The sequence below is a fragment of the Zosterops lateralis genome (genome assembly GCF_965231275.1).
Source record: "Zosterops lateralis genome assembly, chromosome: 20".
Classification (NCBI taxonomy): Eukaryota; Metazoa; Chordata; class Aves; order Passeriformes; family Zosteropidae; genus Zosterops; species Zosterops lateralis.
Window position 1 is genome coordinate 9,327,761 of NC_139780.1, and position 23,755 is coordinate 9,351,515.

A 23,755-nucleotide genomic window follows, 5' to 3' on the forward strand; every position below is an offset into this window, starting at 1 on the left:
AGCCTCAAGTTATCCCAGATTTCTCAGCCAGGTGGAGAATCCTGGCGTCCCTGAGGTAGGATGGGGATCATGACATGGGAGATGTGAACCCAGCCCTTGCAGCAAGTGCCTGCAGAGCCCCAGAAAAGGGCTAATTTAGGTAAATTAGATGTTTTTGTCAAAGCTTTTATCAGGTCTGGCTCCTGGACAGATTGTCACCATGTGCAGGGGCTCCAGGTGACCCAGCCCTGGCTGTCTCTCCATGGGCAGCACAAGCTGTTCCCAACCTCTGGTGCTCCAAATCCTCATCCTCAGTTCCACCTCAGATGGCAATTCCTGGAACCACCAGGGCTCTTCCTGGCAGAACCTGATCACTGGGCTGTGAGAAGCAGCTAAAAGTGTCCAGAGGGCCCTGCCTGGCTCCAGGAGGGGACTGGAAACCCTCTCCGTGCACAGAAAGCAAATCCCCTCCTGCAGTAAATAAATATCGAGGGCACGGTGCCGGAGCGTGACAGAGCCAAAGGGCACCTTCATCTTCCTGGAAAACTGCAGCTTGGAGGCATCTTCCAGAAAATGGTGACTTGAAACCAGACGTTCAAAGGCCAGTTAAGACCTAATGGGGAGGAGAGCTCTCAGTTACAGGCTCTGCCTTTCCCAGGCCCTGCTTACAGGGCAGGAGCCCAAATTCCCAAAGCCTGGGGCACAGGCAAAGCCACCCCCCCGGGACAGGGACATGGGACACGTGACAGCCACAGAGAGCACAGAGGGACAGGACAAGGGGGAATGGATTCCAGCTAAAAGAGAGTGGGGTTAGAGCAGATATCGGGGAAAAATTCCTCCCTAGGAGGGTGGGGAGGCTGCCCAGAGGAGCTGTGGCTGCTCCATCCCTGGAAGTGTCCAAGGCCAGGTTGGATGGAGCTTGGAGCAAGCTGGGATAGTGAAAGTTGTCCCTGGCAGAAGATGATTTTAAGGTCCCTTCTAACCCATTCTATGTGGGATACAAAGGTGTTAATCCCTAAATCACCCTGCCACCCCCATCCCCATGGAGGAAGATGATTTTAAGGTCCCTTCTAACCCATCCTATGTGGGAGACAAGGGTGCTAATCCCTAAGTCATCCTGCCACCCCCACAACCAGCTGGGAAATGTCCCTCAGGTGACCAGCAGCTGGCCTGAGGTGCAGAGACACGAACCAGAGCACCCAACACACGAGGCCAACAGCCAAGAGCTCGTGTTTCCCCCCGTGTTTATCAGCACTGGATTTGTCTGCCTTTCCATCACCTGGGCCCTGGGGGAGGGCAGCAGCTCCTGTGCCTTCCCTCTCCCCATCCTTTGGTGGCCTCGTCACCGGGAGCTGCTGATCTCATCCATCTGCTAAACCTGCTACAAATGTCACCTCGTGGGCTTGACAATAACAGGGCATTTCAACGAGCCTCCCGCTTCTATTTAGATGCAACACACATCCTTGTTCGCAGTAATGCGTGTTGAATTATGCAGGAACCGGCTTTCAATTTGCTCCGAGAGGCTGAGGAGACGCGGTGCCAGACGAAGCCATTTATTTCTGCTCGGCTCTCTGGGGTTTGTTTTCAAGTCAGCACAACTGAGCCGGCTCCAGCTCCCCTGAAGGATTTTTAATCCTGAGAGCGGTCAGAGCCTCTCTAAGCCCCTCACTAACTCCTCGAGAAAAAGCCCTTTAAGGCTTGGTGGTGTGGGATCCTCCTTTTAAATGTAGGTGAGGATTTGTACCTGATTCTGTTCCTGAGTCTGTCCCTAAATCTGTACCTGATTCTGTTCCTGAGTCTGTACCTAAATCTGTACCTGATTCTGTCCCTGAGTCTGTCCCTAAATCTGTACCTGATTCTGTTCCTGATTCTGAATTTCTCTCAGTTTCACTGAAGGATTGGCTCATGAAGCCTGGAATGCCCAAAAGCCACCCAAGGAATCCTAAGGAAAAGCTGTCTTTGCAAAAAGAGCATCCCAAAAAGCCAGTTAAGACTTCTCCTGACTCCCAGATCCCTCACAGAATCCTGCTGGAAGTGACCCTAAGGATGCTCTATTTCCAACCCCCTTGCCATGGGAAGGGATTTCTGACTCAAAGCCTCCAAGCCTCACATAAAGAGAGAGATAAAAGTGCTGTTGTAACAGAAAATAAACACTGCAGAGTCCTTGCACTTGCTTGGAATAGCTGCATTTCATCAGCTCAGCCTCAGAGCCACCCAGCAGGGATTGCACAGGGATATTTCTGCTCTCTTGGCTCAGCCAGCCCAAATGTTGGCAGAGTTCAACCTCTGAGTCCCTCAAAGGAGTTTGTGGCAACCAGGAGATGCTCTCCACTGCAGCCTCAGCTGCTGTTTTTCAGAGGAATTCCTCTATTCCCACTGATTTCACAGGAAAAGGGGGTTTGGGGGAGTGGGGACTGCACCCTAAATATCACCTGGGCTGCAGGGGGTCTGTCCTAGAAATGGGATTTCAGAGGAGGGTTTGGCTCTCTCATTAGGAGGCTGCTGCTCTGCAGGGAGATTTCTCCTGGGAATCTCACAGGAAAGGGCCCAAAACACTTTCCCTCAGTCTCCATAAAATCCCAGACTGGTTTGGGTTGGAGGGGACCTCAAAACCATCTCATTCCAACCCCTGCCATGGGCAGGGACACCTTCCCCCAGCCCAGGCTGTCCCATTTCCCTCTCCTGTCACACAACAGCCTGGTACAGCCCAGATGCTCCAAGCAGGCCCAGTTATAATCCAAGTTTCTAAGTGGGAAGAGGACTTGAAAGCCAACCTCCAGACAAATTCCTCCAGGTTTTCTCTCCTCAGAGCCAAGCAGCTGCATGATCCTGCAGCTGAGAAGTCACACCCTCATTCTCCAGCTCTTATCTCTCTGCACTTCAGCCACACAGGTCTGTTTATTGCCTCAGCTGGACTCAGAGCTCTTCAAGAGTGTCCCCTCCTGCCTTTTAGCACCGAGGGCTGTTATTGACAACAAAATCTTCTCTGTGAGCCTTTTTAGCTATTCCTTACAGCACCTCTTCCTCCCCTGTGGCTGTGGGACAGGGGACACCCAAGGCTGGTGGCTGCTGGCTCTGCTGACTCACAGAGCCTGCAGCAGAGCCAAGAATTCCATTTCTCAGCTGCTTCTTTTCCCTCTCTGCTCCAGCTGTCCTCATGGTCACTCCTTGCAGGAGTTCAGGAAACTGAGAATTTGGGGATTTTAGTATATAGTAACGTGTGTGGGTCAAGATGGAGGATTTGGGGCATTGTCTAAGTCCTTCTTCTTCCTCCTTCTTCATGGGTTTGGGTGGTTTAATTGGGTGAAAAAGGCCTTGGGTGGTCATTATTGGGTCAAAAGTATAAATACAGGTTACTCCTCATCATTGAGTAATCAGCACTTAAATAACCTCGGGAAGAGTTAGAAGCTCTCCATTTTACCTCTGTTCTCTAACCTGCTAGTTAGTGCTCACACCTTGTGAGTCTGTAAATAGACATGAAACAATAAACACCCAAACCTGAACTCTAAAATCCACATGTATTCATCCCGACCTTGGCAGAGAGAAAGAAGCCAGAACCATCCCAACTCCCGATGTCCCCACAGCCACCCCTGCTGTCCTCAGCGCCTGGGGCAGGGGTTCCTCACCGAGCTGGGTGTCAGGCCCATGTTGGCCTCGATGTAGGTCTCTGTCTTTGGCTCCACGGCCAGCTCAGCCTCCAGGATCTTCTCCACGGGCATGTCCTCGTTGGCACTGCTCGTGGACTCCACCTCGTTCTCGTTGCGGTCCTTCCCCCGCTGCCTCTCCTCCTGCACGGCTGGGGTGACACACAGGGGACAGGGACAGTGTCAGTGTCACCCCACAGCTGGCCATGAACCCCCAAATCATCCTGCAGCAGCAGCATCACCCCTGCTCTGGTGTCTGCTCCCAGACTGGGATTCCTGCACAGCTGGGGTGACACACAGGGGACAGTGACAACATTAGTGTCACCCCACAGGTGGATACCAAACCCCCAAATTGTCCTGCAGCAGCAGCAGCATCACCCCCCTCTGATATCTGCTGGGATATCCCCAGGGAATGGGAGGTTTGGGGAAGGCAGGGAGCAGCCCCAGGCTGGGAAATCAGCTCTGTGTGTGCTCCTGCCCTGGGAGCAGGGAGAGGGATGACCCTGCCAGGAGAGAGAGGACCCTGCCTGGACAGGGCTCTGTGGGAAAGCCCCTTCTCTGCAGAAGATGGAAATAAAAAGGTTAAAAACACATGATGGAAAGCACCACAAAGGAAGCCATACTTGGAGCCACTTGGGTGAAAGGACAGAATCAGGGAATCCTGACAGGTCAGTTTGAAGCAGAAATCCAGAGTTCAGGCACCTCTGAGGCTGGCAGTGCTGGATTTCCCTGCAGGCCACGTCATGCCCCTCTCCAGGTGCCTGGCCCAGCTCCCGTGGGACAGGAGCTCCATGCAAACCTCCATCCTGCCTTTGGGCAAGCCCCAGACAGACAGGAGAGACCTGTCACATGCTGCTGAGCTGTATCTGAGCAGCTCAGAGATGAAAAACACTCACTGGATGCTAATAACATTGTTATTATTATTATTAATGACCTCCCTTGGAAGCCTGTACATGCTCTTCCTACCCCTGGAAAGCAGCTTCGTGCAGTTGGAGTGGGAACTCTTTCTCCATCACCTTGTCACAGACCCCAAATCCCACACTTTTCCACACATTCACTTTCCCACAGCACATTTGAGAGAACAGCCCCAGCACCTCTGGCCACAAGACACAACTCTCTGAACTCACCCAGCTCTTTGCTGAGGCACTTCAAAAACATAAAACTCCTGCTATTTACTGACCATCTCCCCAGCACCCCCTCCCTGCTGCGTTTGAAGATGGTTATGGGATGTTCAGGCAGAGCAGTGGGGGCACAGGAATTGTGTGGGGAAACCAGAGCTGTCTGTAACACAAGGCTTTTCAGACCATCAGTGGGACCAGCTCCTTGCCAAGTACAAAACCAAACCCTACAACAACAAACTCCAGGAAAATGAAATGAAATGAAATAAAATAAAATAAAGTAAAATAAAATAAAATAAAATAAAATAAATAAAATAAAAGGTACTCCAGGAAATTGAGAGCCAGGCTGCAGGAGCCCTCTCTGGTCACTGATCCCATTAACCCAGCTCCTGGAGCTGATCCCCAGTGCTCCCCCTCCCTTCCCTCAGTGTTGCTGTTTGCTGCACGTCAACAGAGCTCAGACTCTTCCATGTGAGAGCTGTTATGCAAAAAGGCAAGAGGTTCCTTTCTGCAAACTGTTCTGAAGTTCACAGGCTGCAGAGGCTCCCCAGGCCCACCAACACTGTCTGCTGGGCTGCCACAGCCAGGTAAACTCACAGTTGTGCTGTGGCTTTTGTCCACCTGGCTTGGATTCTTCTTCTTTTTCAAACCATCATAAACCCTGCTTTAATTTCACCCCTCCAACCCCACTCCTGCTCCTCCAGTCATCAGAAAGAGGGAAGTTTTTGCTTAATGCCAACCCTTCTTCAGCAGCACAGATGCACCAAGATTCCTCTGGGCACATTAGAGGAGATGAAACACCTACTAAATAACATAAAATCCTGAGAGAAAAGCAAACCCTCAAAAACGGGGTCTTTATAAAAAGACTCAAATGCCGAAGGGCTGCCGGAGATTCGCAGCAGCTCTCAAGGATGAAGGTGCAAAGTTGGGATCACTGGGGTCACCCCACCACGGTGTTAACCCCAAAAACACATCCTCGTGCTGGACACTGGGATTTGTGGCAAAGCACTGCAGAGCTCTGGGCAGACAGAGGGTACTTAAAGCCTTCAATTCGTGAATCTCAACCTCATCAGTGCCACTTTCCTGGCCTGAAGAGTCAGACACACTTCAGGGGTTGTAGGAGAGGATCTTACAGAGCACCCTGAGGCTGAACCCAGCTGATACAAATGACATAAGGGACAGATGGGCAGAGATCAGACACGTAAGGAGTTCTTCCTATTGATCCCAGCTCGGAGCTGCTGCAGCAGAAAATCGGTGCTGCAGCTCCCTGCAGAGCTGGTCAGGGCACAGCTGACTCATCCCAGCTCAGCCCCACGCACAGCCCGGCCCAGCTGGCTGCCAGGGACACCCCGGGCACAACAGATGGCACCGTCCCACCCAGCCAAAGATAAACCCAGCCCTCAGCAGGAGGTGTGATCTGCTCGGCTACACCCCTGCTGCCAAGCCAGGCAGTCTTCTCCAATGGCAGGACAAGTGTGGGATCACTCCGGCATCACCTCTATCCATCCATCCATCATCCATTCCCCATCCATCCATCCATCCATCCATCCATCCATCCATCCACCCATCCATTCCTCAATCCCTCATCCATCCATCCCTCATCCTTCCATCCATCCATGGATCCATCCATCTCTCCATCATCCATCCCTCCATCCCTCATCCATCCATCCCTCCATCCCTCATCCATCCATCCATCCATCCATCCATCCATCCATCCATCCATCCATCCATCCACCCCTCCATCCATCTCACCCAGAATTCATGAACACAACCTGTCCCTCCCTTGGGAATGATGCAGGACACCTGCCCAGCCCTGGGATGGATGCAGCTTTTGGGGACACCTGCCAGGCTGCTGATCCTTTTTTCTCCCCCTACAGGCAGCCCCAGGAATGAAGTGGGAACACCGTCATTCCTCATGTGTGCAACAAAATTGCTCCTGCAGCAGCCCTGGGCCTGCTCTGGGGTACAGAGCTCCCCTCCCATAATCACCTCACTGTCACCTCATCCTTGTCTGGTGACACCAAGATGGGAATAGCCTTGTTCTTCTCAGCTTCCCAACAAGGCTGATTTTCCTGGTCCTGAGGGTGGCACAGATTTTGATCAACAGTGTGGGTCTATCCACCTCAAATGCAGGAGCTGAGGCAGGAATTTGGCCAGAAAACCCTCTCCTGCAAGGCAGAGCACTCCCAAGCTGTGGCCACCCCGTGTTTCCAGAGCTGAGCTTCCCAGCCCTCTCTTTTGTGCTGATGGCTGTGCCAATGCTTTTATTTTTCTTCAAGGGATGGCTGAGAGCTTTTCCAGGCTGGTTTTCTAAACGTAAGGGAAGCATGTGAATCTTGCAATCCACTTGAGGAGAAAAAAACAAAGATGCAGTTGGAGAGCACGGAGAGGCAGCCCCACCTCCTCCAGCTATGTCTGAGCCGAGCCAAGGACAGAAGCCTGTGTTTTCCATGGCACCTGATGAAGAGCCTCTCCTGTTATTCTGCCTGATTTGGTCTGTACTTGCCTCAGGCCAGTTGCTGTCATGTTTCATCTTGAGCTCCTCCAGCCCATCTGCACCTCCCCAGGCCATGGTACAGCAAGACATGGAGGAGCCCCATGTGTCCAAGCCACTCCTTGGTGACCTCTCGTGTCTTTAAAAACCCAAAATGTCTCGTCCTGTGGGTTGCAGATGAGCCTCAGCTATCCCAGCCTGAGGGCTGATGTGCCAAAATGCCAGATCCATCCTCTCTCTGCAGGTGTCCACATCACACTGGACAACCCTGGCTCTGCTCATGGGGCAGCATCTGATGGCTGAAAAAGCAGGTTTGAGTCCATTGCAAAGTGCCACCCAAACCCAGCTCTGGTGCCCAAACCAACCCCTGTGGGTGGCCACACTCATGGGGACTGCCAAAGGAATGTCAGGGGAGGGAGAGGCCCAAAGGAAAGGAGTTTCCACAGGGCAGTGGTGTTTCTGAGAGGGCAGGAGCAGCACAGGCTTGTTTATTTGCTGGCAGAGACTCCAGCAGCTCCAGGGACACTCACCCAGTGTCAATACAGAACTTTTTGGGATGAAAATTCATCCCTGCAGGAGCAATGGGGTGGAAGGTTGTTACTTTCTATGGGGAAAGGATAATTCACTCCCCTAAAAAATGGGGTTTTCTCAGTGCCCCGAGAGCACAGGGGGAAGGCACCAGAGCTCAGCCCAGAGAGCCCCAAACCTGCTCAGGTTTAGTTTTCCCCCATCCTGCAGGTGGGTGGCTGGTTATTTATGAGGTGCAGGGCGGGGGTTATTGGGGATTTCTGTTCCTCTCACACGGGGGTTTGTTGGGCTCTGTTGCCTTTCATGAAGCCACGTCTTTGCTGTGTCTCATCAGCATCTTGAAGCGTTTATGCCCCAGGTACCTGTTTATATCCAAAATGCCAAGACAGCTGAGAAAACGAATTCAGACAGTGTTTTCTTCTGCTTTGCTTTCGTGTGTCACCTATTATTTTTTTTTCCTTTTTCTGAGGTGCAGCCTTCTGCTACTGTAAACAACCTCAAAAGCTGTGACACATGAAATAAATGTTTTTTTTTTTTTTTACTCCTGCATTTTCAACTGAACGCCATAATTTTTTTAAGGGATGCAAAATACCATCATGATAATTAAAAAGTGTAACTTCAGAGCCTTAAAAAGTGGATTGAAACCTTTGCATGCAGTTAGTTCACAAGAGGAACAGCTCTGGAAAACAACAGCAAAAAATCTCTACCTCACTTCACTCTCTGGACACTGAGGTATAAACAAACAGCAACAAAAGGAGAGAAATCCATAAGCCAAACCCATTTTCTCAACCTAAGAGCATCCTTAAAAACAAAACAAAACAAAAAAACCCCAAACCCAGCATCATTTAACCAGCTGGTTTAAAGAGCAGCACTTTAAAAGGATATAAGAAACAAGCTCATTAAGCTGGAAGACATTTTCCATTCCAAAATTACTCCTAAAAATAACTGTGCTCTTGAACTCTGCCCCTTCGCTAGGCTGTGGCCACTTGCCTGCTTTCACATTCACTTGGACAGTGGGCTGGAAACCTGAATTCCTGCTCTTTCTCCCCAGACTCCTCGTGCTCCTGAGGGATGTCCAGGAGCTGGCATGGCTCAAACTCCAGGGGGATGGCCCAGGAGATCAGGCACAAGTCACTCCATGTGGGAATCTTCAGTCCCTCTGGACTGAGTGACTGAGCAGCTCCCTCATAAATAACCAGCCACCCACCTGCAGGATGGGGGAAAACTAAACCTGAGCAGGTTTGGGGCTCTCTGGGCTGAGCTTTGGTGCCTTCCCCCTGTGCTCTCGGGGCACTGGGTCTGTTTCCCTGAGAAAACCCCATTTTTTAGGGGAGTGAATTATCCTTTCCCCATGGACAGTAACAACCTCCACCCCATTGCTCCTGCAGGGATGGATTTTCATCCCCAAGTGCTCTGTATTGACACTGGGTGAGTGTCCCTGGAGCTGCTGCAGCTTCCAGGTCTGTGCCAGCAAATAAACAAACCCGTGCTGGACACACAGAAAAGTCTCGGGGCTGTGGAGATGCTGCAAGTCCAACCCTTCCCAGGCTGAACCCCTCATCAGCTTGGCAAGTGAGAGAGGGGGGAAAACCAACCCCCAGACACAGGAAGAGGAAGAATTAACTCAGGCTGTGAGGTTTAATGAAGGCCTGAAGGCAGAGAGAGGCATGCAGCTGGACAGATGCCCTGCATGGCTCTGGTCTCAGCAGCTGCAGCCACGCCGTGTCTGCACCTGCATTTAGGAACAACTCTGGGATCAGCCACGCAAGCCTGAGCTGCAGGTGCTGCAGGGGAACAGCTCTCTGCTCTCCAGATGGGCTGCAGGATGCTCCAACATCCACTTAACCCATCTGGCACCAAATCCCAGCCTGCAGCCCGGCGTGTGGACACCCAGCAGGTCCTGCAGAGCCGCCTGCTGCCTCTCCCGAGGAGCCCCTCACATCCCGGGGAAGGCTCTGGGAGCCACTTCCCAAGGGCTGCTCCCTGAGAGGCGGCCAAGGGAGCATGGGAAAGGGCTCCTCGCTGGAATTTCCTGCTCCCTGTGCGATTCCCCAGCGCTGCCAGCGCTGCTGGGGCGGCTCCTCCTCGCACGGGACAGCCCGAGCTGCACCAGGCCCCGCTGACCCTGTCACCTCTGTGTCCCCTCCTGCCACTCCAGACCCCTTCCCCATCCCAAATCCCCGGGATTCACTCCCACCTCTGCAGGAGACCTCTGCCTCCCTGATTCCCAGGTAGTTTCCCACTTTTTCCCTTTCCCTTCCCAAGGCTGCTGATGCACAGACAGCCCAGACCCCAAGGAGGAACAGACTGAGCAGGGAGAGTTCAGCTCCTGGATGCAAACAGCCACCCCCACAACAATAATCCCTGCATTAGTCAGGATCCCTGATGGTAATCTTAATTTTGTTGACTATCCGGTATTTAGTGGGAGACGAGAGTACAAAAACACCAAAGCCTTACACAGCTGGAAAAAATTCACAGGGGGAAAAAAAATGTTCCCAGTTGCTTATTTATTATGGCTGTAGTATCCTGGAGAGTGTGAGGCTCTTTCAGTTGGGATCTCCCTGACGTGTTTCTGACAGGGAACAGCAAGAGGAGATGGCCACAGCAGGAGGAACCCCCTGCTCCTGCAGGCTTTCCCCACTTTCAGCCAAGGTTTGCAGCCCTGAAGGATCCCTGTCCCCAGCAGGGCCACCCTGGGCACAAGGTCCATCCCTCTGGGTCTGCTCTTGGCATGGTCACCCCTCAGATGTTGGGATCAAACCATTCCAAACCCTCCTGATGGAGGGTTTGATGGAACCTCCTGAAGGTTTGATCCCAACATTGATCAGGATAAAATCCCTCCACTGATTTTACTTCTCTAATCCAACTTCTCCCCCAACAACCCTTTTACCATCTTTAAATTGAGTACAACAAGGTAAATTTTCCTTTTACCCTCTTTAAACTGAGTACAGCCCTGGCTCTCACTCCTCCTCCCAGCATCACCCTGCAGGTCACAGCATTGCTCCCCAGCTCAGCCCAGCCCTGCCTCTAATCACAGCTCTAGGACTCACTTTAGAGGTTTTTCTGTGCTTCCAGCACATCCCAGTACCTCTGGGCTACAGGAGAGACACTTCCCAGCAGGAGTCTGCTGTGCCTTTACACAGCTATAAATCAGGCCTCCAGAGCAAGATGTTTTTTAGAGAAATGAGGCCCATAACCTGGGCTCTGTTCCTTAAAATGTACAAGAGTTTATGGTAGAGGATAAAAAGCCAGTTCTGTTGTGAGTATTTAGGCAAAACCAATTAGCAATGCAGGATTTAGCCCAAAATTCTTCCCCAAAATAGAAGTGGGAGCAGGAGTGGTGTAAGGACAATTCCAGTCAGCTGGGATGGGTGCAACAGGAAGAGACCTTTTTTTGACAAATCAGGTGGACATCAGGTGTGAAACTCAAGAGCTGCTCAGAACCAGAGCTCAGTGAGATCCAACTTCTGACTTTCAGGCTTTAGGACAACTGAGACATTTCTGTGAGACACTGAACTTTCAGGTTTATAACAAGAGACGGGGGAGCTACTCCAGCTTTCCCTACGTGGGGATTATGCCTAAATCATCTAATGATGAGTGTCAAATCACCAGTTCCTGCCCTTCCCCAGCACTGCCCTCACCAGATCCATCAGCACTGCCTGAGCGCACTCCTGGAGTCACCACGATCCCATCTGTCACACTTTTAAATAATTGTCTGATCATTATGAATTCATTTGCTATTCATTGTGATAATGTTAATCAAGATGAATTAATGGAGTCCTCACACTGTACGTGCTCCCTGGGGACTTCCACCACCATTTAGAAATTAATTAATGGACCTGTAATTTTTAGCGGTGCTGCCCATGCAATCAGCACTAACGGCAGGCACGGAGCAGGTACCTGCTCACAGGGTGGCAGAGTTCCAGCACTCCTGCTGCTCTTCTCAGCACTCCTGCTGCTCTTCCCAGCTCTACACACCTTATTCTGGGGGACTGAAAGGCAACTGGGTCTCCAGCTGCCCGTGGAAGGCTCCGGATGCAGAGCCAGGGGAAGGGGATGCTCTGTATTTCTCCTGCTGAACACACAGGAGAATTCTTGGCTTCATTTTGGTCACCCATGGCTCAGGTTTTGGACCAGATTTTCCACATCCCACTGCTCATCTCCCACGGGATCCAGTGTTCCTCACTGCTCTGCACCCAGGGCAATGCCAGCCCCCACTCCTGCCCTGCCCTGAATGCCTCAATCTCTCCATTTAATGCTCTGCTGGGGCAGGAAGATTTGATTTGAGCACCAAAGGGTTAAGCTCAGCAGGGCCAAGCAGGTCCTCTGGGTGCCCTGGCAATGCCCCCACACCTCCAGCACAGACAGCTGTGACACTTGGTGACTCTGGTCCTGGGGTAACCCCCCAAACTGAGAGTGGCAGGGTTTGCCCAACACTCAGAGCAGCCCAGCAGTTTAATCAAGGCTCCAGACAGGGCTAAGTGCTCTTCAAAGGCTCCCAGGCTGGAGCTGTGGGCCAGGGCCAGAGCAGGGCTGCCTTTATCAGCCTGTCAGGGAGGCAAGTGTGGCTCTGAAGATGGAAGGGGAGAGAAGGCAGCACAGAACTGGGGTCACCCTCACGTCATGTCTGCTAAAAGCCTGTTCTGCCAGCAGATTAGAACAGACACAGTCAGCATTTAAAAAGATCATTTCAAAGAGGCACTGCCGGGGAAGTTTAGATCCTAAATTTAAATTCCAGTGAGGGAAGAGCTGTCTTAAAGAGACCAAATTTATTTTTTCTTCCCAATGAGAAAAAAAAAAATAAAAAAAAATGCAGCATTGGATTAGGTGGTGAGGGCCTGGCACAGGATGCCCAGAGAAGCTGTGGAAGATGATGGACTTCATCCCTGGAAGTGTCCAAGGCCAGGCTGGAGTGGAAAGTGTCCCTACCCATCCCCTAAGCACTGCTCTGGGACTCAGTGCTGCTCCAGAGAACACAGGAGGCTCTGGAGCCCACAAGACAGGCTGTGGTGCAAAAGTGAAACGCAGATTTCTGCTACCAGCCCTTGGCAAGGCTGACCCCACGTCTCGGTGCCCACCTGTGGGAAATGGATTCCTAGAAGTCTGACAGAAGGCTCACACAGCCTTGTACACCTGTATGCAAACCTTGAGATAAAATATGCTGACTTAGACAGGCCATGGAACAGGACAGACACCGCTGAGACAGAAACTGAACTGGAAACAAGTTTCAAATGATGCCCTTGCAAACAGACCAGGTATTTTGGAGAAACAGAACTACGAAAGATGTACTGTAGCGAGACCCACACGGGGTATTTTAACAGATGATTAGCCTAGAAGCATTAGCAGCACTGTGTGGCAAAAGCTCATAGGCCAAGAAACACTATAATATATTATATATAATACATAATATATAATATATAATACATAATACATAATATATAAAATATAATACATTATATAATATACAACATATAATATATTATATATGATATATAATATATATGGCATATCATATATATATTATGCAATATGTAATATATAAGATATAACATATAATGTATAATATATAATATACAACATATAATATAACATAATATAGTAATGAACTATAATGTAACAAAATATAACTAAATATAATATAACAAAATACTATAATGAAAATATAATGTATTGTAATTAGGAAATTCTTCTGACTGGAAGAATTGGGCTCTGATTAGGAATGGCTTCCTCATTCTGCCATGAGTTTTAACACCCATAACCATCTCACCTTCTCCACGAGACAGAAAAATCCCATCTTTGGGCCAGAAAACCAGTTTTTTATGACACCCACCAAGGTCCCTGCAGCACACCTGGGTGCTGTGTCCAGGCCAGGCCTTACCTTCTCTCTTCATGCCCATGGCCAGACACTTCTGGTAGCGGCAGTACTGGCAGCGGTTGCGCTGGCGCTTGTCGATCAGGCAGTCCTTGTTGTCCCTGCACGTGTAGGTCAGGTCCTTCCTCACCGTGCGCTTGAAGAAGCCCTTGCAGCCCTCACAGCTGTAAACCCCGTAATGTTTACCTGTGGGAGGGGTAAAAGACAAGTTTAAAGGCGGCCCCCAGGTGGTTTCTTTGCCAGCAGCTCTTCCCAGCTGTGTTTTGGGGGGTGAGCAGAGGTTTTTTGGAGCTGGAGGACAGTGGATTGGTTTCCACAGAATCAGGGTGGCACCCATGGGTCACATCCTGCCTTCCATCCAGGGAAAGGCCATTTCTGGGCCATACAGCAGGGGTGGGGCAGTGCAGCAGTGGAATAGGGTGTCCCCCTGTACCCCTGGGAGATCTTGGAGCCCCCCACAGCAGACACAGCACCCAGCCTGCTCTGTACTCTGTTCCCACCCTCCACCTCCAGCCTGGAGCACAGGAGGGGTCCCAAAGGGCTCCCTAGCCAGGCAGCCAGAGCTCCTCTGCAGCAGGAGGCTTTTAGAAAAGCAGGAGAATAAAGGGAATTAGCACATCTTTATCTCCCCAGAGCTGAGAAACTTCACATCAGGAGCATCTTTTCACATGGCACTGTGTGACAGTGCAGATCCAAGGATGGGGAGAGGGAAGACACCCCCTGATGCCTTGTTTGCCAACAGGGCGAGGATGTGACCCCAGTGCCAAACAGGGACCTGGGGTCTCCTGGCTCAGCTCTTCACCCCCTGCTGTAAAGCACAACCACATCCCTGTCCCATGGAGACATGGAGAGCTCCTGCTGGCACTCCCCGTGCTGCCAGGAGCCAGGGAGCCAATGCCAGCTCTGCCAGTGCCCCGAGCCCCTCCAGGGGCAGGTGCCAGCCTCACCTGAAGATCTGTCCCCGCAGATGGCACATATGTGCTTGGTGAAGGAGGCCATCGTTCCTGAGGGATGTGCTGGCACTTTGAGGACCCCATTGAGCCCCAGGGGTGGCTTGATGTCTTCTGTGCTGGTGACGGAGTTCATGGGTGAGTTGAGCTGTGGAGGGACAAGCACAGGGCTCAGCTGGGACTGGGGACACGGGGCTGTGTCACTCAGACACAGGACAGGAGGGACAAGCAGGGAACAAGCTTCCAGTGGGGCCCAGCACTGCTGAACCAAGAGGATTTGGGCACAGCAGCCCTCAGCCCAAAGGCACAACCCTCACCTGCCCTGGTACAGGAGCTGGGGTGGCTCTGAGCTGGCAGCAGGGTGACACAAGGGACAGGACATGGCCAGGCCCCCGAGCACCGTGCAGGGCTGCCACTGCCCATGCAAGAAGGACGTTTTTCCATGATTTAACTAGAAATAAAGTTCCTCCTGCACTGCCCCAGCACAGCCCTCACAGCCAGGGCTCAGCAGCCACCCCAGCCTCACACCAGCACAGCAGATCTGCAGTGGGAGAGCTGCTGGCTGGGAGCAGCCCTTGCATGGATGATGAAGGCCAGGACACTCTCATTTAGCTCTGCAATTTACAGATATCCCTTTAGCATTATCTCTCCAAAGGAAAGCTCCATGGCAAATAAACACACCCCAGATACAACAGGGCCTGGATTCCAGAGCTGGAGTGGGTGGGACACACCCCTGCAGCTCCCAAATGTCTCTCCTTCCTTCCCCTGGCCCCCAGGAAGCAGAGAATGGGCTGGAACTGGCACCATGGCACTGCTGTGGAGTGAAGGACTCCTGAATCTCCCATTGGGTTATTACACCCCTGTGTGCAAAGAGAAGCTGAGGCACAGAGCTGCAGGATCTTGGTAAGGGGACAAGCTCACCCCATGCAGGAGGCTCTGGGGGTGATGGGGGACATGGACTTGCTCAGCTCTGGAAGCAGAGCTGGCTGGGATCACTGTGGGTGTCCCCAGGGGAATCACCCTGCCAGGGATTGTCACAGAGCCACCATCCCTGCCAACCCCTAAACCCAGCATGGATCCGCAGGCCTGTGCCTCAGTTTGTTTCCTTTCTCTACTCTAACAGAGACTCTCAGCAACCGCATTTGTCACAAATTAATTCAGGGAAGTCCCAGGGCTTGTGATCTGTCAGTGAGAGCAGCACAGCCGCTCCTCTGCCTTTCAAGTCTCCAGGCTGGTGGGGAATATTTGGCAGGCAGATGACTGACAGCCACACAACAGAGCCAGGTAAACCCACCCTGGAGAAATGGGCTGGATCTGCCTCCCTGTGCCAGCTGATGAATCAAAGGCAGCTGGCACCTGGTGCCACCCAGGGATGCATTCCTGGCTTTAGCTGCTGTTTGACAGAGCAGAGAGGGAAAGGAGGAGAAGGTCCCCCAGGCTGGAGCATCTCTTTTGGAGCGCCACACGATCTCTGTGCTCCCCTGGGTGCAGGGGTTGCCAAGTCAGGGTGACCTGCCCCAGGAATTCCTGCCCGAGCACTCTGTGGGCAGCAGAGCCAGCTCCCAGGTGCAGCTGGTGGCCATGGCTGGTGTCACTCTGCCTCCCTGCCTGTGGGAGCAAGGCCACAGTTGCCTGATGAAGATGAAACCTTTCAGGACCACTTCCCCCAGCCCCAGCAGCCCCCTGAAAACACTGGGGCGACAATGGGCAGAGCAAGACCCACCCAGGAGGGTGGGGGTGCCACCAACCGCCTCAGCCTGGAGAAGCAGCTGCTCAGAGCTGAGTCAGCCCCGGGCTGGGGAGGGGAAAGTGGCCGGTTCCTCTCCCAGCACGGGCCCCAGAGTCAGCACAGCCCCCCCGGGGTTCCCACAGCGCCCTGGCGCCTGCCCCGGGAACACGTGCAGGGAGGGGACAGAGCAGGGGACAGCAGCCCCTGGCCTTGGCACAGCTCTGCTGCTCGGGGCCAGCACAGCTCCAGCTCAGCACCCCGGGAGGAACCAGGGCTCTGCTTCCCCAGTGACACCAGCACCCCTCGGCTCCTTCCCCTCCTGCTCCAGCTCACTGCACTGAGTCCTGGTCCTGCTGGCAAGCAGAGCTTTATTCCTCCTCCCATCCCATCCCATCCCATCCCAAAAAACATCCCGGCCCTTCCCCGCTCCCCCGGGCACCCTTACAAAGAGCATTGTGCAAAGGCAGACGGCGGCTCTGGAAAAGCCTAATCCCAAGTCTGATCTCTCCCCGCTCGCCCCCGGGCATCCCGAGCTGCTGCCAGCCATGCCTGGGGCTGCTGCTCCACACAGCCCTGCAAACTGCACGGGAAAGTCCTCCCCTCGCAGCTCCCGCTGAAAATCCTCAGCTTTTTCCCCGTGTTTCCCCACCATATTTTAGGTAAGAGGGTTTAAGCAACATATTAAATCCTGGAGCTGTTTGGTCTAGTCCCCAGTGTGGCTGGGACCCTGCTCAGCACTGCTACTCCCCTCATTCCTGGGCCAGCTCAGCTCCAGCATCCCCCTCCCACGGATGCTGCGATCCCATGGCAGGATCCCTGCCACACACTGATTTTGGGGCTGTGTCTGCAAACCCTGCAAGACCCTGGGGACCTCCCAGTGCTGGAGTGGAGGGAGGGCTCTGGGAGCATCCTCCAGCACTGCCACCAAGGGCGCAGGGTCCTCCCCTCTGATGGGGTGGGGTGAGCCCCCCGTTTTTTGGGGAGCCTGGCAGCTCCTTCCCATCCCGGTGGAGCTGGGGCGGAGGGGACCCACCCTGGGGACCTCAGCACGGCGTGCCCTTCTGCTCTGCTGCCTCTCCAGAGGCGACGAGGCGTGGCCTGATGGCAAGTGGCATCTGCCATCTGATGCAAACCACCTTCCATCAGTGCCAGCCCTGCCCGGCCACGGGGGCCACACGCCTCATTTACCCCGGCGCTGTGCTGGCTGGGCAGGGGGGCTGTGCACCCTCACTGCCCCCCTCCTCCTCTTCCTTCTCTTCTCCCCTTCCTTCTCCTCCTCCTCCTCCTCCTCCTCCTCCACCCTCTGCATTCTGCCAGCCCAGGTAGGCGCCTCTGCCCACTGCAGGGACAGGGACAGGGACCTAATGTGGCCAGACAGGGAACAGATGGCAGGAGCCATTAGGCTGAAACCTTCTGAAGTGTCACCTCGAGGAAAAACACTTAAGACAAGTCCCTGAACAAAGGAAGGGCGTTCTGAGGGCTGGAGCCAAGGGCTGGAGACACCAAGAGCTGGAGCCAAAAGGGCTGGAGCCACCAGGGTTGGAGTCACCAAGGGACAGGAGCCACCTGGGCTGAAGCCACCAGGGCTGGACCCAAGGGCTGCAGCCATCAGGGCTGGGGCCAGCAAAAGCTGGAGCCAAAAGGCCTGGGGCCACCAAGAGCTGGAGCCACCAAGAGCTGGAACCATCAGGGCTGGAGCCACCAGGGCTGGAACCATCAGGGCTGGAGCCACCAGGGCTGGAGACACCAAGGCAGGAGCCACCAGGGCAGGAGCCACCAGGGCAGGAGCCAGCTCACTCCCAGCCCCATCCCACCACACTCTCACTTCCCCTTCTGCCCTGGAGCTCTGCCTCGTTTCGCTTCCCTGCCCACCGCTCCCCAAGTGCACCTCACCATCGCCCCTTCCCCGCCGTCTCCCCGGCTTGTGGCTCCCCCAGGGTTGCCTCACATCCCCCTTCCCACTCCTTCCCCACCATTCTGGCGCTGGGGCTGCTGATTTTGCTCTGGCTGCCCGTTCCCAGGCGCAGTTTCAGTTCCTCTTCCTGGGCCCTGGGAGGGAGGGGACGTGTCCACCCTGCTGCTCTCCCGCAGTGGGAAGCAGAGTGCAGGTTCCTGCACATCTCAGGGGGTCACAGGCTGAATCTTGCATGGGGAAAGCTCATCCAGAGGCAAATTTTATTCCTCTCTGACCAACACAGGGATGCTGGATCCCCAGGGACAGCAATCAGCACAGCCCCACGTAGTGAAAAAGCCCTGTTATCTCTGGGAATAAATCAGGCCAATATTTAAAAATAAAGGTGCTGGCAGGTGCTTGAGTCCCAGAGAGGGCCTGGAATAAATAAACTTGCAGCGAGTGGCAGGTGGTGGCCAATTCCTTAATCTGCCCTTTTACTAAACATATCCTGTGCGAGCAGCCAGCAACAGGTGGCAGGGGCTGGCCAGCACCCCGATCTGGCTATTTTTAAAAAGAGCTTATCTCGCCCTGCTCGGAGATTTTACATAATCTTCAGGCACTGAAGGCCAGTCCTTGCCCTGTGAGGAGAAAGGGGCAGCAGGCAGAGGACCTCTGGGTTTGTACAAGTGGCAGGAAAAGGGGAAACGGCCTCGAGCTGTGCCAGCAGAGGTTGGGATTGGCTCTTTGGGATCATTTCTGGGTTGAAAGGATTGTCGGGCTGTCCAGGGGAGTGGTGGAATCACCAACCCTGGAAGTGTTAAAGGTGTGTGGGTGTGGCACTTGGGGACATGGCTTTGTGGTGGACTTGGATGATCTTAGAGGGTTTTTCCAACCAAAACAATTCCATGATTCTATGGCGACAACAAGCTGGCCCTGGAAGGGATGTGCTGCTTCCCAGGAAGGAGAAGAATCCCACACAACCCCAGGGTGGCTCTGGCTCCTGCCACAGCTACACCAGCCCCCAGGTGACCCAGGTGTGGTCACCACTCCCCTTCCAGCCCAAACCTGGGGACAAGGGCTGATGGACAGCCGTGCTCCAGCTGTGCTGCTCTCTCACAGCCCCCCAAAGGAGCAGGATGCCTTCAGCTCACTTTCCTCCTTGTGCTTCTGCTTTTGTGTTGCCCGTGTGGCTGAGGAACCCCCAGAGTTGTCAGCAGTCACCCCTCAGCAGTGCCCCCTCACCTGTGGGCTGCTGGTGCCAAATCCCAGGCTGGGCGTGGAGGGGACAGACATCGAGTGTGGGCCCATGGGGGAGCTGATGACGGAGAAGGGGGGGCCCATGCCGTTGATGGGCGAGCTCAGGGTGCTGATGGGCGAGTGCAGCTGGCCCGGGGAGCCCAGCGAGGAGCCGATGCCCGGCCCGATGGACGGGTGCAGGGACGGCGTGGCCATGGGGCCCCGGCTGGTGGGCGAGTTCAGCGACGTGGAATTCACCTGGTTGGAGAAATCTGCAAGAGAAGGAGGAGAGGGAAAGGGGTTGGTGATGTTGGGAAAGACGGGACAGGAAAAACTTACAAATATGATTGGCCTAGTGGCAAGAAAATATAAAACCTGTGAGTGAAATAGAAATGGAAGGCAGCTCTGAGATGTGATCACGGCAGGCAGGAAGACAGTGATTAACTGGAGATGGGTTGAGTGATAACAAACAAAGGGACACCAAGGGACCCAGGGGTGCAGCCCCCACCAAGGTATCCAGGAAAAGGCAGATAAGAGAGCAGCCTTTAGGGTTTAGAATACAGAGTGATATGGTGATAAAGCAGTTCTCACAGGCTGTGTGCAAAGTCTGTAGGGTTTGTATCTGCTGGTTGGTCACTGTAAATTAGAATATTCGACACCAAAGGAGATATAATGGTTTGTAACAAGGACCTCGCTCTCTTACCTCGCTCACCTCCCTTACCCCTGCCACCTCTGTGACCTCTCTCACTTCTCACCCTCTTGCTCTCTCTCTTTGGGGCATCCCTCCAGCCCAGGCTGGTGGCTGAAGGCAAAGCCCTTTTACCTACGACCCTTGCAATAAACCCACATGTCCCTAGTGTCTCAGGTCTGCAGAGTTCCCTCTCCTGCCGTCCACGGATGTTCCTACAGGTTGAGTCACCCATATGGGGCAGAGCCCTGAGCTGCAGCTCCATCTCCTCAAACCTCGTGTCTACACAGGCAATAAGGCACTTGCTGAGAATACTTCCACCTCAAGCCAGGCATCAGTGCCCCCCTCCACCTCCCTGACATGGCTCTGAGCTCTGCCAGGGGCTGCTCCAGCTGATTCCCTCCTGCTACAGGGTAATTTGGATTTATCACCGGGCCAGGCCATGCGTGGGGAACAGGGAGAGCAGTATGGAGGTGGCTCAGTCTGTGCATCACTCCTGTGAGAGGTGTGTGTGTGTGTGTGTCCATCCACAGGGAATGCTGCGTGCTCACAGGCTGCATTTGAGGATTTTGGAGGTGTTTTCCAACCCGAAAGGCTCCGTGATTCTGGAGCACTCCTGCTGGTAGCTGTGCAGGCAGCAGGACGGGCTGTGTCTGCCTGTCCCGGGGGAGCAGAGCAGGGGGGCGGGAAGGGGGGGCTTATAAATAGACTCCAGCTCTCCCCAGAGGAGACATGGAGCCATTCCTGGCACATTTCCTCCTCATCCTGTCACGCTGCTTGCAAAACAATCCCCAGCGAGGAAGGGGCTGGCTCTGGCCCCCAGGGAGGGGCGGGAGGAAGGCAGCGGGGATGGGGTGGCAGCACGGGCAGGGCTCCCCCAAAAACCCACCCAGAGACCCCCCAGCTCACACCAGAGATCCAGAGACACACCAGCACGGCCACTTGTGTGTTCATGGAGGGCCTGCCTTTGGCTGCAGACCCCAAAGTGAACTAAAGTCTGGGGAATTCTGTCTTCAGTGGCCTGTGTCTGTCAGGATCAGCCATCAGGATCCCCAGGATTTTGGAGCAATGAGCACCTGAATGTCACACAGTGGGAAACACTGAACCCACAGCAGCCCAGCCCCAGCAGCCTTCCCTGGAGATCCCTGATCCTGGTGGGGTAACCCCAGCAGGAAGAAAAGGAGGTTCAGTAAGGCAGCGATGCTGCTCTGGCAAAGATGTGGGACCAGCATCCCACTGCTGCTTCCAGAACCCCACTACTGCACCCAGAACCCCATCACTGCACCCAGAGCCCCACTACTGCACCCAGAACACCACTACTGCACCCAGAACCCCATCACTGCACCCAGAGCCCCACTACTGCACCCAGAGCCCCACTACTGCACCCAGAGCCCCACTACTGCACCCAGAACCCCATCACTGCACCCAGAGCCCCACTACTGCACCCAGAACCCCATCACTGCACCCAGAACCCCATCACTGCACCCAGAGCCCCACTACTGCACCCAGAACACCACTACTGCACCCAGAACCCCATTACTGCACCCAGAACACCACTACTGCACCCAGAACCCCATCACTGCACCCAGAACCCCATTACTGCACCCAGAGCCCCACTACTGCACCCAGAACACCACTACTGGACCCAGAACCCCATTACTGTATCCAGAATCCCATTACTGCACCCAAAATCCCATCACTGCACCCAGAATCCCATCACTGCACCCAGAATCTAATTTATGCAACCAGAATCCCACTGCTGCCTCCAGAATCTCAGTGCTGCACCCAAAATCCCATTGCTGCCTCCAGAATCCCATCACTGCCTCCAGAACCCCACTGCTACATCCAGAATTCCACTGCTGGCCCCAAAATCCCATTATTGCCCCAAGAATCTCATTACTGCCCCCAGAATCCCACTCCTGACCCCAGAATCCCATTGCTGCCTACCAACTCCCATCATTGCATCCGGAGTCCCATTTATGCCTCCAGAATACTCTCAGAGTCCTACTGCCCCCAGCACCCCACTGCTGCTCCCAGCACCCCATTACTGCCCCCAGCACCCCACTGCTGCTCCCAGCACCCCATTACTGCCCCCAGCACCCCACTGCTGCCCCCAGCATCCCATTACTGCCCCTAGAATCCCATTGCTGCTCCCAGCACCCCATTACTGCCCCCAGCACCCCATTACTGCCCCCAGCACCCCATTACTGCCCCCAGAACTCCATTACTGCCCCCAGTACCCCACGTGTGACCCCGAAGGCCCCCCTGGCCCTGCAGAGAGCAGCCCTCCTGCCCCAGGGCTGGCCTGGCCCCAGGATGTTGACACAAACCCACCACGTCACCCGAGGCCGAGTGACGCGAGGGAGGCACAACAGGAACCCCAGGAAATTCCTGCAGGATTCCAGGGCTGGGCTTGAGGGCAGCACTTCCCAGCTCTGTGGTTTTGGTGTCTTTGAAGGGCTGGGAGAGCAGCAGGGCCCTGCAGAGCCCCCAGTGCCACCCTGGAGCTCCCTCTGGAGCAGGAGCCCACAAACACCCCAGGGGATGGAGGGACAACTTCCAAGGGTGCAGCAGATCCAGGGAAACAGGCCCTTGAGCTGTGCAGAGGGAAGGCAGCACAGCACAGTCCTTCCCTTGGAAAGAGCCGGAATATTTAAGGCAGAGAGGTCACAGGAGGGTCACTGGCCACCAGCCCGAGCCTACTCGAGCACATCGGAGAGCACAGCACGTGTGGGGCCAGCTCCTCTCCCAAAATCCCAAATCCTGGGGGCCTCAGGAGCTCCCTGCACATCCCACATCAGCTCCCCTCAGCCACCCTGTTCCCACATTGATCATAAAAATGGCATCTCCAGCAAGGACCTGGCAGGTAAAAACAAAAATGGGAGGAGAGGAGAGGAGAGGAGAGGAGAGGAGAGGAGAGGAGAGGAGAGGAGAGGAGAGGAGAGGAGAGGAGAGGAGAGGAGAGGAGAGGAGAGGAGAGGAGAGGAGAGGAGAGGAGAGGAGAGGAGAGGAGAGGAGAGCAAAAGGACAATGGTGAGTGGAACAGGAGATGTGGGCAGGCACAGCCACATTTGGGTGTGTTTACACCCAAACCCCTCGGCCACACACTGGGAAATCTGAACCAGACCAGGATTTTTTGCAGAGCATCAGGACTCAAAAGTTCCAAGCAACTTCTTGGACACTGGGAGGTTTCCACTCCTCATCCAAACACTCCCTGCTCCAAAACCCTGCTGGGAGAGCAGCAGCAATGGCAAACATTTACATCCAGAAAGCAAATATAGTTTTTTTTAACTTAGCAAAATCAAGAGTCCTCTTGAGGCAACTCAGCCCAGGGTTGGAGGGAACTGGAGCTTGGGGAAAATATAACTGGAGGTGGAGAGATGGGCATCGGGAGTGGGATATGAGCAGTCTGCCCTCTTCCCCATCACAAGTATCCTAAAGGACCTTGACTGCAAAAAGAATGCTACAAAAAAAGATAAATTTAAAACAGAAAAAAGCCTAGATTGAGAAAATATCCTTAACAGACAAATAAATTCCCAAACTGATGGGCACCACTTGGACTGCAGCAAGCAGAGGAGGCATTTCCCCAGAGGCATTTTCAGCTCGAGCAGTGTGAGACTGTT

The 23,755-nt window shown here is 53.9% G+C and overlaps 1 protein-coding gene across 1 annotated transcript in view; it reads right to left on the reverse strand.

Annotated features, from left to right (window-relative positions):
* RXRA (retinoid X receptor alpha) overlaps positions 1-23,755 on the reverse strand; it is a 100,333-nt gene that overhangs the window by 13,988 nt on the left and 62,590 nt on the right. The window contains exons 2-5 of the mRNA XM_083876112.1: positions 19,451-19,716; positions 14,583-14,733; positions 13,642-13,821; positions 3,606-3,775 (exon numbers count right to left, since the gene is read on the reverse strand). Coding sequence (XP_083732238.1) covers positions 3,606-3,775; positions 13,642-13,821; positions 14,583-14,733; positions 19,451-19,716 — 767 coding nt within the window. The remainder of the gene's footprint in view (positions 1-3,605; positions 3,776-13,641; positions 13,822-14,582; positions 14,734-19,450; positions 19,717-23,755) is intronic.